At 41.6% G+C, this 15092-nt stretch overlaps 1 protein-coding gene across 2 annotated transcripts in view; it reads left to right on the top strand.

The window, feature by feature from the left end:
- The first annotated feature begins 1937 nt into the window (after window positions 1–1937).
- Window positions 1938–15092, top strand: part of Nup153 (nucleoporin 153) — a 55668-nt gene continuing 42513 nt past the window's right edge. Inside the window, exons 1-2 of one of the 2 annotated variants that reach the window (XM_021642821.2) lie at window positions 1938–2552; window positions 12857–13082. In XM_021642821.2, coding sequence (XP_021498496.1) covers window positions 2442–2552; window positions 12857–13082 — 337 coding nt within the window. In that variant the 5' untranslated portion in view covers window positions 1938–2441. The remainder of the gene's footprint in view (window positions 2553–12856; window positions 13083–15092) is intronic. The other variant, XM_060372475.1, reaches the window with a different exon arrangement.

Raw genomic sequence — 15092 nt, 5'->3', positions numbered from 1 at the left:
TCATGTCTCCTCAAATTCTACCTATCTTCTACTTTGAAGTTTTGTCTGAGTTTGGTGAAGTTCTTTGATAACCTTTTCTTTATTTCTTTATTCTTCCCTGAGTTCTTTGAGAGTGGGAGAGATAGGGTCTTGCTGTGCAGCTCACAATCCTATCTCATTTCCTGAGTGCAAGGATCTGTCTTATGTTACTTCTTTTCATAGCCTGACTGTGAAGATTGTCCCTCCCAGGAAACAGATTATATCCTAAACTGGTAACTTTTGATTCTGATGCAATGAAAAGTAGTGGCAAACAGTTCTGTCTTACCTATGTAGCCCTGGGGAGAAAACATACCTGGAGAGTGTAGGTGGATGGGAAAGGAAGGGCAGGGAAGAAGTGAATTCTTTTGGTCATTTTTGGTCACTTGATTCAGGGGTTAAGTTTAGACACAGCCTGTACCAACTGGCTACCGCAGGGTCTTTTATGTGCTGAAAGGTATAAGTTAGAAGATACTGTAAGTTTTGTTTTATTAATTTGATTTCAATAGTGATTCGAATTGTACAGTTTGGGGGTGGACTGGCATTAAAAAAAAAGATCATGGAGATCACTTTGGTAGCTGGTTTCTGGTTGGTACTAAAGTGCTTTCTATCTGAACAGCTATTTATAAGCAGAACTATGTCCCCGTTGAGGCAAATATTCATTCTATTTGCAGATGAGGAAAGTGAAGCTTAGAAAGAGGATCAGTAACCTCCCCAAGGCCACACAGCTAGTAAGTGACAGATTTTAAACAATCTATTTGGTTTTATACTTATAAACTGTAGGACAATGATCTCTAATGGAACATTAAGTCTGTGATTCTTCACCATTGATTTTTCTTCCCCATCACTTAGTTATTCGTTTCAGCTCTTACGAGAAAACTGTGTTATAGTTCTGGCTTTGAATGCCCAACTTGATAGCCTTCATGGTGCCTCTTAAATTCTCTTGGTCTGTATATAATCCGTTGAACGACTAGGCTGGATCACATGATCACACAGACCTTTTGTCTAATGCCTGCATCTTAATACGGAGGATTCAGCCTGTGAAGGTACATTGTTTATTCACCTTACCGACTATAATACTAGCTGAAGCAAATATATATTTACTAGGAATATATTAGTCATCTTAAATGTGTGTTGATGGCACAGGTTATAACTGCAATCATTTACTGCGCTTCTTGTATACCAGGAAACCTGAGTGCTCTATACAGATGACTGTACTAGCTCCCCACAACTTTATAAGGTGGATTTTAAAGCTCCAAGTTAACAGATGAGTCATCCAAGGTCAAGTGTGCAAGTCGTGAAGCAAGTCAGAATGCCAGCAACATAAGTGTTGACAAAGCCCTTAAATGTTTAATTAACAGTAATGAAGTTGTAGTTTTTGCTTTTGTTGAGACAGAATCTCACTATAAAGAGGGGCTAACCTCTAACTAGCCATCCCCCTGCCTCTGCCTCCCAAGTGCTGGGATTGCCGCACATTAAGCAGAAGACGATTTGCTTGTTTTAGGCCTGGGGATCACGCCCACAGTTAATTTAAACGGAGGTTTTCCGATTTTTTCTTCCTATTTTGATACATTATCGTTCTTTGATTTTAGTGTTTACTTCCATTCCGTTTGTAACTGGTGAATAGGAGATGACTGTTTTCATGTCGAGTGCTATTCTGAATCTAAACAAGCAGCCAACTGCCGCCAAATGACCCGGGCTTTGTGCCTCTGCGGAACTCCGTGGGTGTCCTTCCGCGACAGCCAGCCTTTCCGAGAATCCGCGTTCCTGCGCGGAAAAACTCTATTTCCCAGAGGCCTCCGCGGCGGAGAGCGCGGGCTCGACCAACCCTTCCTTCCTTGGCCCCGCCGCCCCCGCTGTCGTCGCAGCGTGATGATGCAGCCGCGTCGGGCGCCGCGGAGTGACGACGTTCTGGCTCGCGACAGCGGCGGCGGCGGCCTCAACAGCGGTAATAGGCGCAAGAGCGACGGCGGCGGCGACGACTGCAGGGACGACGACGGCGAAGGCGGCGGCGGCGGGGCGGGCGCAGCGCGCACAGGGGAGGGGTTGGCGGGCGGCGCCGGCGGCCTGGGCTGCGGCAGCGACGGCCAGGGCGGCCGAAGAAGAGCCTCCGGCAGCGGGCGGTCGAGCTAGGCCTCAGCGGCGCCCGGAGCTGCTCGCGCCGGCCTCGGCGGGAGATCTCCATAGAGACGGTGACAAACACAGACGCGGGGGTCCGCACGCGGCCGGCGGTCCTCAGGCAGCTCGGGGACCACAGCCGCCGCCACCGCCTTCCTCGCCGCCGGCGTGCGCGCACGCTCAGTTCCCGCTCGCTCCCTCGCGGTTCTCGCTGTGTCTGTGTGTCGCCTAGGGCCGGGCGGGGGAGGCCCTCAGGCCGCCGCCTCTGCCTCTCCCGCCCGGGAGCGGGAGGCCGCCCAGGCTCCGCCATGGCCTCAGGAGCCGGAGGCATGGGAGGGGGCGGCGGCGGCAAGATCCGGACGCGTCGTTGCCATCGGGGCCCGGTGAAGCCTTATCAGCAGGGGCGACCCCAGCACCAGGTACGGGACCTCACGCCGTGGCGGCCGGGCGGCTCCGGGTGGCCGCGGTGGGGGTCGATGCGACGTCCCGGCGCCCCACGTGGAGGGGACCGGAGGGCGCAGGGCCGGGGTGGCGACGGGAAGTGGGCAGAGCCGGGCCGGGCCTGACGGCGCACACGTGGGGTGCAGGCGGCCTCTCCCAGCCCTCCCGCCCTGGGGCTTTCCCCGGCGGGCGCAGGGCGGGAAAAGAAATTCCAAGCTTCGGATACTCCGGTTTCTTTTTTGGCGGGTTTTGGCGTTTTGCTAGTATTACTCACGACCTCGCGAGGGAACAAGGGAAAGATGTGGCCACAGGCCCATCCGCCAGCAGGCTTTATTATTTATTTTTCTTTCTGGTGTTCCCGGGTTCAGGGTGCGTCGGGAGGGTGATCTGCCACCGCGGCCCAGAGACACTTGGGGAGGGGGCGCTGTTCCCCGGATCGAGGAATTATTCAGTCTTGGCCGCATTAAGTCATTACTGGTAGTTGGGTCGTCCGTCTCATCACCCTGCTTGGCCTTTCCATATCTGAACACACTGCTTTAGCGTCTCTTTCCCTCCCCTCTTAACCGAGTTAGAGTTACTGCGGCACTGAGGCATTTTGAAAGTCCCTCGCCGCTCCTACGTGTGGTGCCTGCTGCGCAATTCTTCCCACTTCTTTCTCCCGGCCCTGTATTTTGAAGGCCAGAACCAGCCATTCTCTACAGTTGACCAGTTCTCTAGCTCTGATCTCATACACCAAATATTTTTAATACTGGGCGTTTTCTAGAAGTTGACGGTATTTTGGGCACACTAGGAAATGTTGGTGGTCTTATAGTTAAGCCACCGTATGCCTTCGTGGTTGTTTATGATTATTAAAAAGTTGACTTCTGTTGTAAATGATATGTTTCGTTCTGAGAAAAATTTCAGTTTTTAAAAATTGCTTGTGAGAATTAAAATATTAACCCACTTTAACAGAGCCACTTTTAAAGTTTCTCAGTGGACCAGAGTGGGAAGTGTGCATTTTAAGTATTGAAGGGCTAATAACTTGTTGCATACTGTTAAATGTAGACTTTTTGTTTTATTCTGGATAGTGCTAAAATTGAATACTTAGCGTTTTGTTTGCTAATGTTAAATTGTATCACTTGATAGTTTAAAAAGTAAAGATAGTAAAAGCTGTGGTTTATCTACTAAGAAATTATTTGCCCTTGGTTGGAAAGCTTGGCACTGTTACCATTTTCCCTAGATATGTACAGAATGCTGAGGAGTAGGGGTATTCGAAAGCAGATTTCAATATTAAAATTGGGTCACTAGCCTGGCCACCTTATTTTACCGAATATTGTACAGTGGACATTCAAACCAGCATACTTTTCTCTGAGACTAATAAATTACCTTCAAATGCTTGTTAAAGGAAAATGAAAGGAATTTGAGCAGAGAAATGGATGGCTTGGATCACAAAGGAGCTAATATATTTGCAAGTGATAAAGTTATGACCACAGTTTATGTTAAAACCTATTTAGAGAAAAATTTAATTCGGTAGAGAAGATGCTTAACAACTAAAATCCAAGTTTTATTGCTGATCCAGATTTCAGGCTGTGCTTTTAGAGCTCAGTAGTTAACTTTTTTCTTTCCTTTCTTGCTTTCTTTTTTTTTTTTCGAGATAGTTTTCTTTGTGTAGCCTTGGCTGTCCTGTAGACCAAGTTGGCCTCGAACTCCGAGCGATGCCTCTGCCGGGATTACAGGCGTGCCTGCCGAGCCCAGCTAGAGCTCAATAGTTACTAACTTCTTGCCTCAGCCATTTAATTTAAAAAGGAAATATATTTTAACTTTGAACTGGAATTAAAGATCCCTGTTTCCTGATTTTGGCAGATTTAATATTGCCAGAATTGACCAAAGGCAAGTATTCAGGGTTATATAAAAGAATACATCTCAATTTTTGTTTGTCTTAAGGTAACTAGTCTTACCTGGAATATTGACTTCGTTGTCATCTACTGGCCTATTGTCAGCCTGATGTTTTGCAGCAGCTGCTGAGTCATCCTGGATTTAGCAAGGAGCTTCATGACATGGCATGTTTAATACTACTGTTTGATAAATGTCCAGAGCTTTTGGGCAAAAAGAAGCCTTTGGTTGTGTAGTAGAAGGTTAGAAGAATAAGAATAAGCAGGAAGCAGGCTGGTACTGTTGTTGGATGCAGGACAGCAAACGTCAGGCCAAATAGCTAGTGCAGTTGCCCTTGAATTCAGTTGACTTCTAATTTTTGTTTTGACTTCTTTCTGGTTTAGCTCTTTTGGGAAATGTCTAAACTTCAGCATTTTTCTACTTTTAACTTATCTTAGGAAAAAAAAAAGCCACCTTGCTTTAAGTTGTGGAGCTAAAAAGCTACTGTCTGGCTCAACCAGATAAAGGGAGTGACTGAAATGTAGATTTAGCTGTAGTGGCACACAGTTGTAGTCGCAGCTGCTTAGAGGTTAAGGCCAGGGGATTTGAAATTTGAAGCCAGCCTGTGCTTCATAATGACTTCAGGCTAGCCTAGACTGTTGAGTGAAGCAGTCTCAAAAGAAATGTAGAGGCAAATGAGCTTGCCTTTTCTTCTACGCCATTAATCAGCTACTTTTTAGCTTTTTGAGATAGGATCCTTCTGTGTGGCTCAGGCTGTCCTTAAGCCTGAGACCTTCCTGCCTAAGTCTCCTGGGTACTAACCCAGATAATTAAAAAAAAAAAAAAAAAAAAAGCTTATTTTTCTAGTTGGGGGTTCTGTCCACTAAAGCTAATGTGCTTAGTTCTTGTCACCTGTTGACATTATTGTAGCAATTATTTGTAGCCATTATTTGTAGCAATCAGGGCAGGTTGAACTGCTTGTTTTTCCTAATGGCCATCACAGAACACTTGAGCTAACGAGGAAAACACACCTCTGGAAGAGTCTATTGTGACACAGACCTGTTTAACTTTTGCTCCCCCCCCCCCCCTTTTTTTAAAAAAATGCTATAAAGTTTTCTGATTCGGAGCTAAGGGAATCCACCTTCCATCCTTACAGAAACAGGATGGCTGGCTGATAGCCTAACTTTCCTTATTTAAGTCAATGACCACATTCAGCTGTAAAAAGGTAGGGAGGGGTAGTTTAGATCAAAGGCTGGGAAACCCTTTTTTTAAAGAAAAAACTATTTAGAGGCTCTGCGGACAGGTTTTTTTTTTTTTTTTTTTTTTTTTGGTGGCTCTTTGGCAAATGTAAAAACCTTTTTGTAGCTCATAAAAGTAGGCCAAAGGATAGCTTGGCCCACAGTCATCCAAGTTTGTAGAGCATACTTTTTTTTTTTTTTGGCACTTTCTTTATGATTTTTTTGACACAAATAAGTATGTCCTTCCTAATATTTGATGGCTAAAGAGTAGTCTCAGCTTTGAAAAAGTACTATTTCTCAGTATTTTCTTAATTCCAGGTGTCATTAACTAAGTATTCCAGATGCTTAATAACTTTTGGTAGAGCTAGAAGTAATTGGTTTAAACACATTCTGATAGAATCAGAATGAGCTTGAATCCCTGTTCTGTGGTGTGTTGAACAGTGAAAAATTCTGCTCAGTTTGTCATCTGTAAATGAAAGATTGATGATGAGAGTTAGATGACATAAAAATGTCCCGAATGTTATAGTTAGAACACACTTGAAGTTGTGATTAAATAGAGCCTTGACTTCAATACTTCTAAGTGGTCTATGCATTTTTGCTGTCTTTTAGAATTAGAGTTTTTTCTTCCTCTGGTCACTCAAATCTTTTCCAGATTCATACTAAACTTTAAGACTGGCTATCCTTGACTCAATTTGTAGACCAGGCTGGTCTTGAACTCACAGAGATCTGCCTTCCTTTGCCTCCCCCAGTGTTGGGATTACAGGCTCCAAATCAAACTTCCCCTTAGGAGATCTAAATTATTAATTGGTGGGGGATTCTTATCCTTCCCCACTTGGTTAAATAGTTGAATGTGGTCACTGACTTAAACCAGGAACCTAAGGCTATTAACCATCCTGTAAGAATGAAAGGTAGATCACTTTAGTTCTAAGCCAGAAAACCTTATAGCACCAAAACTTCATCATAAAATATGACCAAAGTCAAACAGTATCACAACTTTTAAGTACATAATTATTCTTTTCCTCAAGAAGAACCAGTCGTTTAAGTATATAGGAAGAAAAGTTCTGAGTGTTGATTGGATAGAAAGTGGTTTTGTTTGTGTGCCTGCCTGCCTGTTTTAGCACACTCCCTACCAGGTTTTTAATGACAACAAAAAAGTTCCAATTACATCTCCATTTCCTGGAAAGTCGTAAAGATACAAGCGTCTAGCTTGACGTTTAAAGCCTTTGATCAGATGCCCCTGAAGACAGTCATCCTATTAGGTACAGGATATTGGGAACATTGCATAATTCTGTATTTTCAACTTTTTTCTGATACAGAGCTTCTTGTAATATATCCCTAGCTAGACTGAAACTTGCTAGGTAGCTCAGGCTGGCCTTGAACTGATTCTCTTCCATATGTTCAAAAAGCAACATTTACAGTTTTTGTCAGAGACAGTTTATTTTCAGCAAGGGTGGTAGAATACCTTTCTTATCCATAAATATTTCTATTTCATTGTGCTTATCTTTTTCATCGTGTGGTTTGAGAAATTCTTAGTCTCAGTATTAAAATGTGTGAAGTGAGATGGCTCTTAAGGGGCTTTCACTGCCTTGGGCTTTTCATAATGTTTTTCCTTGTTTCATTTTAAGTTTTTTTTTTGTTTATTTTTTTCAAAAGGCTTGTTTTTACGTGTGTGTGTGTGTGTGTGTGTGTGTGTGTGTGTGTGTGTATGTTGGTGCCCATGGAGGCCAGAAGAGGGTGTCAGAGCCCCTGGAGCTAGAGTTACAGGTAGTTGTGAGTACCCTGACAAGAGTGCTGGAAACTGAACTTGATACCCCTGAAGAAACAGCAAGTACTCTTAACCACTGAGTCATCTCTCTAGCCTTCCCCCACCCCCAATTATTTTGTTTTTGAGTCAGGGTCTTTGAACTCACTATGTAGTCCAAGCTGGTCTTGATCTTCAGCTCTTTCTACCTCAGCCTCTCAAGTGCTGAAATTATAAGCATATATATGCTACCATGCCCAGCCAGCATTTTAAGCTTTGACGAGGGTAAAAAGAAGCTACTCGTGTGTATTTAATTTTTCCCCCCTCTGTGTAACACTAGCTGTCCTAGAACTCACTCTGTAGGCCAGGCTGGCCTCAAACTCGGAAATCTGCTTGCCTCTGCCTTCTAAGCCCTGGGATTAAAGGTGTGTGCCATCACTGCATGGCATGCATTTAATTCTTTAGCCAGAAAGATATTTTAAAGTGACTAGAGAACTGGACTGGGCAGATAGTAGATAGCTTAACTGTTCATAAAATGTGAGTGTCTGAAATCAGATTAAATTCAGAACATCAAAATTAGATTAACTATAAATGTCTTTTGAATACTTTTTTTTATCCCACATGGAAATAACCCACTATTGATGTTATGATGAAGCAGCTTTAAAAAGACTTTGGAAAAAGCCAGGTGTGGTGGTTTCATGCCTTTAATACTAGCACTTGGGAGGCAGAGGCAGGTGGATATCTCTGAGGCCAGCCTGTTCTACACAGCCAAGTAGAAACCCTGTCTTGAAAAACAAAACAACAACAACAACAAAAAGACTTTGAAAAATCTTGGGGAAAAAGAGTTTAGTGACTGCACAGATATGAAATAAATACAATGAAGGGCCCTGGAAGAATACTCAGGGGTCTGAGGGAGGTATTAATGTAATGTAGCGATCCAAGAGGACAGATAGAAATCAAAATGGTGGAGTGTTTTGGAAGAGTAAGACCTGGTGTAGCAGCATGGCTTTCATGCCAGCCCTTGTTCTGAATAATGACACAGAGATCTTATATTTATTTACAGTAGCTTTAGGCACTATAGTTGGGCAGATACTCAGCCTTTCTAACCTGAAAGTACTGGCCTGGCCTTTGTCCTGCCATGTGGCCTATTACCTGTCATCTTAGTCTAGTTCTGGCACCTGCTTCATCTGTGTCCTGATGGGCAACCCCCTCTCTCTTTAGTCCCCATCTGAGACCTCCCCTTTTCCAAGAAGTCCCTCCTTAATTCTCCAGCCCAGCTCTTTATCTGACCAATCAGAAGGTCATGGAGAGCAATGTTTACAAAATACTAAGACCAGAGATGCTTTATGATAACAGCAAAAACAAAGTAATAAGCATTGAATAATACAAGGATAATCTTTACATAGTGCACAGAAACATCACTTTACCACCCTGGTAGACATAAAACTGGCGGCTGGACTTAGTTTGTAGTCAGAGAGCCAGTGAAGTTACTTGTGAAAGATTGTAGAATTGAAGGCTATTTAATAAGGATAATGTGAAGGGAGTTGAGTGAACTTAAGTAGAATGGAGTAGAAAAAGACAGTACTGACATGGAGAAGAGTTTTGTTTGTGAAGAAAGGAAAATGCACAACACTAAGAAATTGGCCAAATTGGGAAGTTGTCTTTTGGTGAAAAAAAAAAAAAGTTTGTAATTAACAATGAAGGCTAAGGGAATTTAGAATAAATAGTTCTCCCCTCCCTCCAGCTTCTCTTATGAACTAGGGTTAAATTTAATTTGAAACACTATGCTCACCAGTGCTGTGATTTGTATTTGGTATTGGACATTTAATTATTTTAATATCTTTTGCCAAATGAAGCTAGTTTGTGAGGCAAGAAAATCTAGTGGGTTTATGTAGTTTAAATTTGAGAATTTTCTTCTCTCATTTTTAATTTAACTTCATTGTTTTTAATGCTTAGTGTAGACCTTGCAGGAGCAGAGCCACAGATAAAATCACAGTGCTATCTTTAGTGCATTAAATGGTTTGCATGGAAGGGGGCGTCTTTTTTTTTAGTTGGCTTTGTTGTCACTATAGAGGATGGTTCTGTTTACCCTTTGAAAAGATGGGTTTTCATGTCTTTGAGGGAAGTAGAAATTGTTAAATCCAGTAAATACTTACTTTTTTATTATATATATGCTACTTGAGGGTGTGGTGTTTTTGTTTTTTTTGTTTTTTTTCCCTGAATTAAACTTTACAGCATTCTCACATTGTATCCTTTTTTCTAGGGAAACTTTCTCAGTGAGAATATGAGAAGTTTCCTCTCTCCTAGCCCCCTCCTTCTCTTCCTCTTTTTTAATGATTTATTTTTATTGTATGTACATTGTTATTCAGCCTGCTTGTATGTATGTGATAGTGTCAGATCCCCTGGAACTGGAGGCAGACAGTTAAGTTATGAGTGGCCGTGTGGGTGCTGGGAATTAAACCCGGGTCCTTTGGACCAGTGCTCTTAACCACTGAGCCAATTCAGCCCTCCTAGCTCCCTTCTTGAGGGTCTTAGGAAGCTTAAGCTGGCCTCTTTCCTGATGTATGTATGTCTATGCACATGTGTGGTGCTCTTGGAGGCCACCACTCTTCATACATAGAAGAAAGTGTCCTACAATGGAAGTTTCAGAGAAGTTCTGAAGGAGAACATTCATTCTTGTCTAGTGTTGATTTGGTGTAAAGTAGGATTTAAGAATTTACATGAGCCCTTTCTTTTGTGTTCCCTTTGTTTTGAAATTTTAAAGTTTTTCTTTTTTAAACTTCTAGAGCATTCTCACACTGTAGCCTTTCCTGTCCCCCATCTGTGGCCCTTCCTCTTCCATCTTGATGCTAGGGTTATAGGTGTGCACCACCATGTTTAGCTTGTAAAGCATTCTTCCCTTAAGTTTGGTCCATTTCTATGAAGACCTGAAGAATTCTTTTTGGCATGGAATCTTCATCCATAAGACCTTTTCCCCCCCTTTTCCTTCCACCCTTCTCCCACTCTTGGAGAGCTCATAGAGTCTAGGCTAGAGTCTAATTCCTGATCTCTATTCTTGGTGTAGCCTTGGCTGTCCTGGATCTCACACTGTAGGTCAAGCTGGCCTCAAACTCACAGATCTGCTTACCCCTTCCTCCCCAGTGCTGGGATTGCCTGGCTGACTTTCAGTTTTCTGATCTTCAGGGTCCTTAATGCTGCTGTATGTGACTTGGTTAGATATAATGCTGTTTCTAAGATGTTCTATAATTGTTTTGATATTCCGAGTAGCTAAAGGAACTTCATCCCACATTCTTGTTATTATGCTTTAGCCAACCTACAAGTGTCACTAGTGCCTTTTTCTCCTCCTCTGTCTAGTCTTCTTTTCTTTGTCTTTTTTTTTAAAGCTCTGCCTGCCCTCGAGCTCACAGAAATCCACTAGCCTCAGCTTTTAGGTCCTGTGTTTGTTCTTTTTAAAATATAGTTTATCTCCTTCCTTTCTTTCCTCTGTTTGTTTAAGGAGGAGGGTGAATAACTTATTGTTTGTGTGCTTTATAAACATTAGGTTTGGGTTCATATCATTAACCTCTAAAGTAATTGATACTAAGTTTTAAGATTAAAAAAAGGGAAACAACGGTTTTGTGTTCTTTAGAATGAATATTTTAGAACCATTGGCTTTAATGTGCTTTATAGTTTACCATGTGGATCTGTATTTTTGTTTGGAAAGCACATTTCATGTTACACTTATTGATTGTTATTTATTTCTTTCCAAATAACAAACTAATTACTATTAGTGTTCAAAAATCTTTCAGAAAGATTTATCTTTTAACAGAATTTTCAAAGCCAAGTTGTTTTGTATTTGCTTCCAAAGTAGAATTACATATTATGCTTTGACTTAATTTCTTTTTGTATCCGTGAAGCCCCCTTTTCATTCCTGTGATTAAACCTAATTAACGCTGGTTTATGAGTGAAATTTATGCCTGAAATTGAGTACCTTATCCCATCTTGCTTATTATGCTAGCTTTTTTTCCTTATTAGTAAAATTATCAGCACGTTTCTTTGATACCTTGACAGTGCTTCCATGTTATTTCATTTGTCTTTCATAGTCATTTTAATGGGCAGTGGTAGAAGGGATGCTTCTTAGCGTAAATCAAGGAAAAGGCTGGTTGTTCTTCAAGTTCTGCTATAGGTCCCAGGATGCCATGGCTCATGCCATTACTCTGTTCTGAGTACAAATAGTCACGCTTGTAACTTGTGCATGCTACTTAATGGCATTGCATTGTTTCTCTTTATCCATGTCTTGGTTTCTTATGGAACTGGGTTATTCCAATGGGCAGTAGTACGAAGGGGTGTTCTTAAGAGTAAAGCAAAGAAAGGGAGGGTGGTATTTAAGTTCTGCCATAGGTCCCAGGATGCCATGGTTAGTGCTGTTGGTTTGTTCTGAGTACATACACACTCATGCTTGTATCTTGTGCATGCGACTTAATGGCACTGCATTGTCTCTCTTCATTCATGCTTTGGTTTTCATATGGAGATTGAGCCCAGAGTCTTTCCCTTATTGGCAAACATTGTATGACGCACGGACCTGTGTCCCCGACTCTTCATTCATTACCTGCTTTATTGTCACAACATAGTGATTTTGAGTATTAAATTGACCAGTACGTGGAAATTGCTTAGAAAAAAAAATTGTCTAGATTCTATTGCAGCTGCAGTGAATGTCCGCAGCATTACACCATGTTACTTTTTTCCTTTAGAAGTCACCATGATAAAGCTAGTTTCTCAGATTTTTAAAGAAAATATTTCATAATATAAAAATTTTTACCACCATAAAAGAGATCTGGAGTTTGAATTATGTTGGATTAGTTATCTTATTTCCTATTTTACAAGGAATTTTCCTTACTTTATTTGTTATTATTTCGTAACTTTTGTAGTGCGGAGGAGTCTAAACCCAGGGCCTCCAGCATGAGAGGCAAGCACTGCACCAGCTGACATATATTCCTAGTTGTTTTGTCTTAAAGAATGTGACACAGATTGTCTTTATTTATTTTTTATTTTTTGGTTTTGTTTTGTTTCTTGAGACAGTTTCTCTGAGTAGCCTTGGGTCTCCTGGACTCATTTCGTAGACCAGCCTTGAACTCAGAGTGAACCGCTTGTCTCTGTCTCCCACGTGCTGGGATCACAGATGTGTGCCACCATGCCCGGTTCAACTTAACTGTTGAAATGTTTTATATTGTGTCTTTTAATGTTCTAAGATACCAAGGATATAAGGATGAAAACGTTTACTGTCTATTACTAAATCTAGATCTTAGTTAGTTTATGGTTCATTAAAAACAGTGTTATGTCATAGCATTATGAACTGAATATTAGTAAATTTTGTTAGAAACACTGATCTTTTGCTTGGCATGACTTTCTGTAAGTACTTAACTTGCAAAGATAAATTTTGTACAGTGGTTTTAACGTATATTTTCTCTAACAGGGCATTCTTAGCAGGGTTACAGAATCTGTTAAGAATATTGTACCAGGGTGGCTACAAAGATACTTCAACAAGAGCGAAAATGCCTGTAGCTGTTCAGCAGATGCAGATGAAGTTCCACACTGGCCGGAAAACAGAGAAGATGAGCAGGGGCTTTATGCTGATGAAGAGAACACAAACATTGATGATGGGAGAATCACCCCTGAGCCAGCAGGCAGTAACACAGAAGGTAAGTCGAGTGTGGGTATTTGATTGCAAACTAGACTTTCATGCCTAATTTTAAATATCTTTGTTACCTGGCTATGGTAGCATCTAATTAAGTCATGTATAAATCCTGTATGGAACATATGGAATAAGGGTCAATGAGTGGTTTATTTAGAAGTCCTTTGAAAAATTACTTTATTATGTATATGCCGCAGTGTTTTGTGTGGAAATCAAAGGATATCTGTCTGGTGGATTCTGTTTTACAAGTGTTCTCAGGCATTGAACTCAAGTCACTACGCTTGAATAGCAGTCTTCATCTTGCCAACCTGTATCAGTCTTTTTGTTTATTAAGGAAGGGTGATAAGTTAGTGAAAATTACAATCATTGATGATCAGACTTACAGGTTGAAGGTGTATAACCTCAATGTTAGATGTGTGGCTTTTGGCAAAACAGTGTGTGTATATAAACCTTTTTGAGACAAGGTTTTTCTGTGTAGCCTTGGCTGTCACTCTGTAACTCACTCTGTAGACCAGGCCGGACTCCACCTCCCAAGTGCAGGGATTAAAGGCGTGTGCCCAATGACTTTTTTTTTTTTTTTTTTTGGATGATACAAAAGACCCTACTGCAGCCAGACTTTTTGGCTACTTTATTGAGTTCTTTTTTCCTACCTCCCTATACCTCCCTTGTCCTTCCAATCCCAAACACTAGGTAGGAGAGAAAGGTTAAAGGGGAAAGATGATATTGATATCATTAGACTACTTTCTGCTGATGAGGGTTTTGGAGTTCCTTGGGGCAGATTTGATCTTCATAGTCAGGATGTGTCCAACCAACAAACAACAAGCACACCTTCCATCTGGCATTCATTATATACCCTCTGAAGAGTTCCCAGAATTCCAAATGTAAATTAGCCTTTGCTGGTAAAATCATGCCCCTACCGGAGCATGAGACAGCATAGCCAGCTGCTGCTGCCCCTACCGGAGCATGAGACAGCATAGCCAGCTGCTGTGGACAATCTGAAGCAGCCCATATCCCACACCTGGGATTTAAATAAAAACACAGTCCCATAACATTTCTGTGTTTTTATAAAAAACAAAACTCTGACTGCACCCTACCACTGAACTAATTTTGGCTTTCCGAGACAGAATTTTCTGTGTAGCCTTGGCTCTCCTGGACTTGCTTTATAGACCACTCTGGCCTCAAACTCCCAGTAATCTTCCTGAGTGCTGGAATTACAGGCATGCACCACCGTGTCTGGTCACTGACCTACATTTTAATATGGTTTTATTTTTACTATGTTTTGACAAATCAATTTTTTAAAATAAATAACTGATATACATGACTTGTTAATGTTAATGTAGTTAGTAACACATTCATATCTAGTTGGCCTATAAAGATAGAGTGAAATGGGTTTGAAAGAATGGCTTCTTAGAAGAAAATTGTACATCTAGTGCTTTTAGAAAATTGTACATCTAGTTACAGTTAGGGTTTCCATTGCTGTGATAAAAACCATACCCAAAATCAAGTTGGAGGAAAAGAGTTCATTTCATCTTATAGTTTATATCATCCAGGGAAGTGAAAGCAGGAACCTGGAGGCCGAGTTCATAGAGGAATACTGTTTCCTGTTGTGCTCCCCTTGCTTGCTTAGCCTGCTTTCTTACTGTACTAGGACCACCATTTTCAAGGGTGACACTGCCCATAGTAAACAGGTCTCTCCACATCATCAATCAGGCAAATGTACTAGCTGGGTGAGCATGGTGGTACATGCTTTTAATCTGAGCACTGTGGGAGCAGAAGCAGGTGAATCTCTTGCATTCAAAGAGAACCCTGTCATCCCCCCCCAGACTCCCTCCTAGACCGGGGGTGGGGTGGGGAATGCACCATAGGATTGTCCATAGGCTGTTCTGGTGGTTGTTTTCTTAGTTGAGGTTCCCTCTTGTCAAATGACTACAGCTTTTGTGTCAAGTTGACATAAACCAGGGAAGTTAGTAGTATTCAGTTGGGTATAGTTTTTGAAATTTTTTTTTTTAATTAGGAT

The sequence above is a fragment of the Meriones unguiculatus genome, chromosome 19 (genome assembly GCF_030254825.1).
Source record: "Meriones unguiculatus strain TT.TT164.6M chromosome 19, Bangor_MerUng_6.1, whole genome shotgun sequence".
Classification (NCBI taxonomy): Eukaryota; Metazoa; Chordata; class Mammalia; order Rodentia; family Muridae; genus Meriones; species Meriones unguiculatus.
The sequence above is the reverse complement of the archived record's forward strand: the minus strand, read 5'-3'. Positions and strand labels throughout refer to the sequence as shown.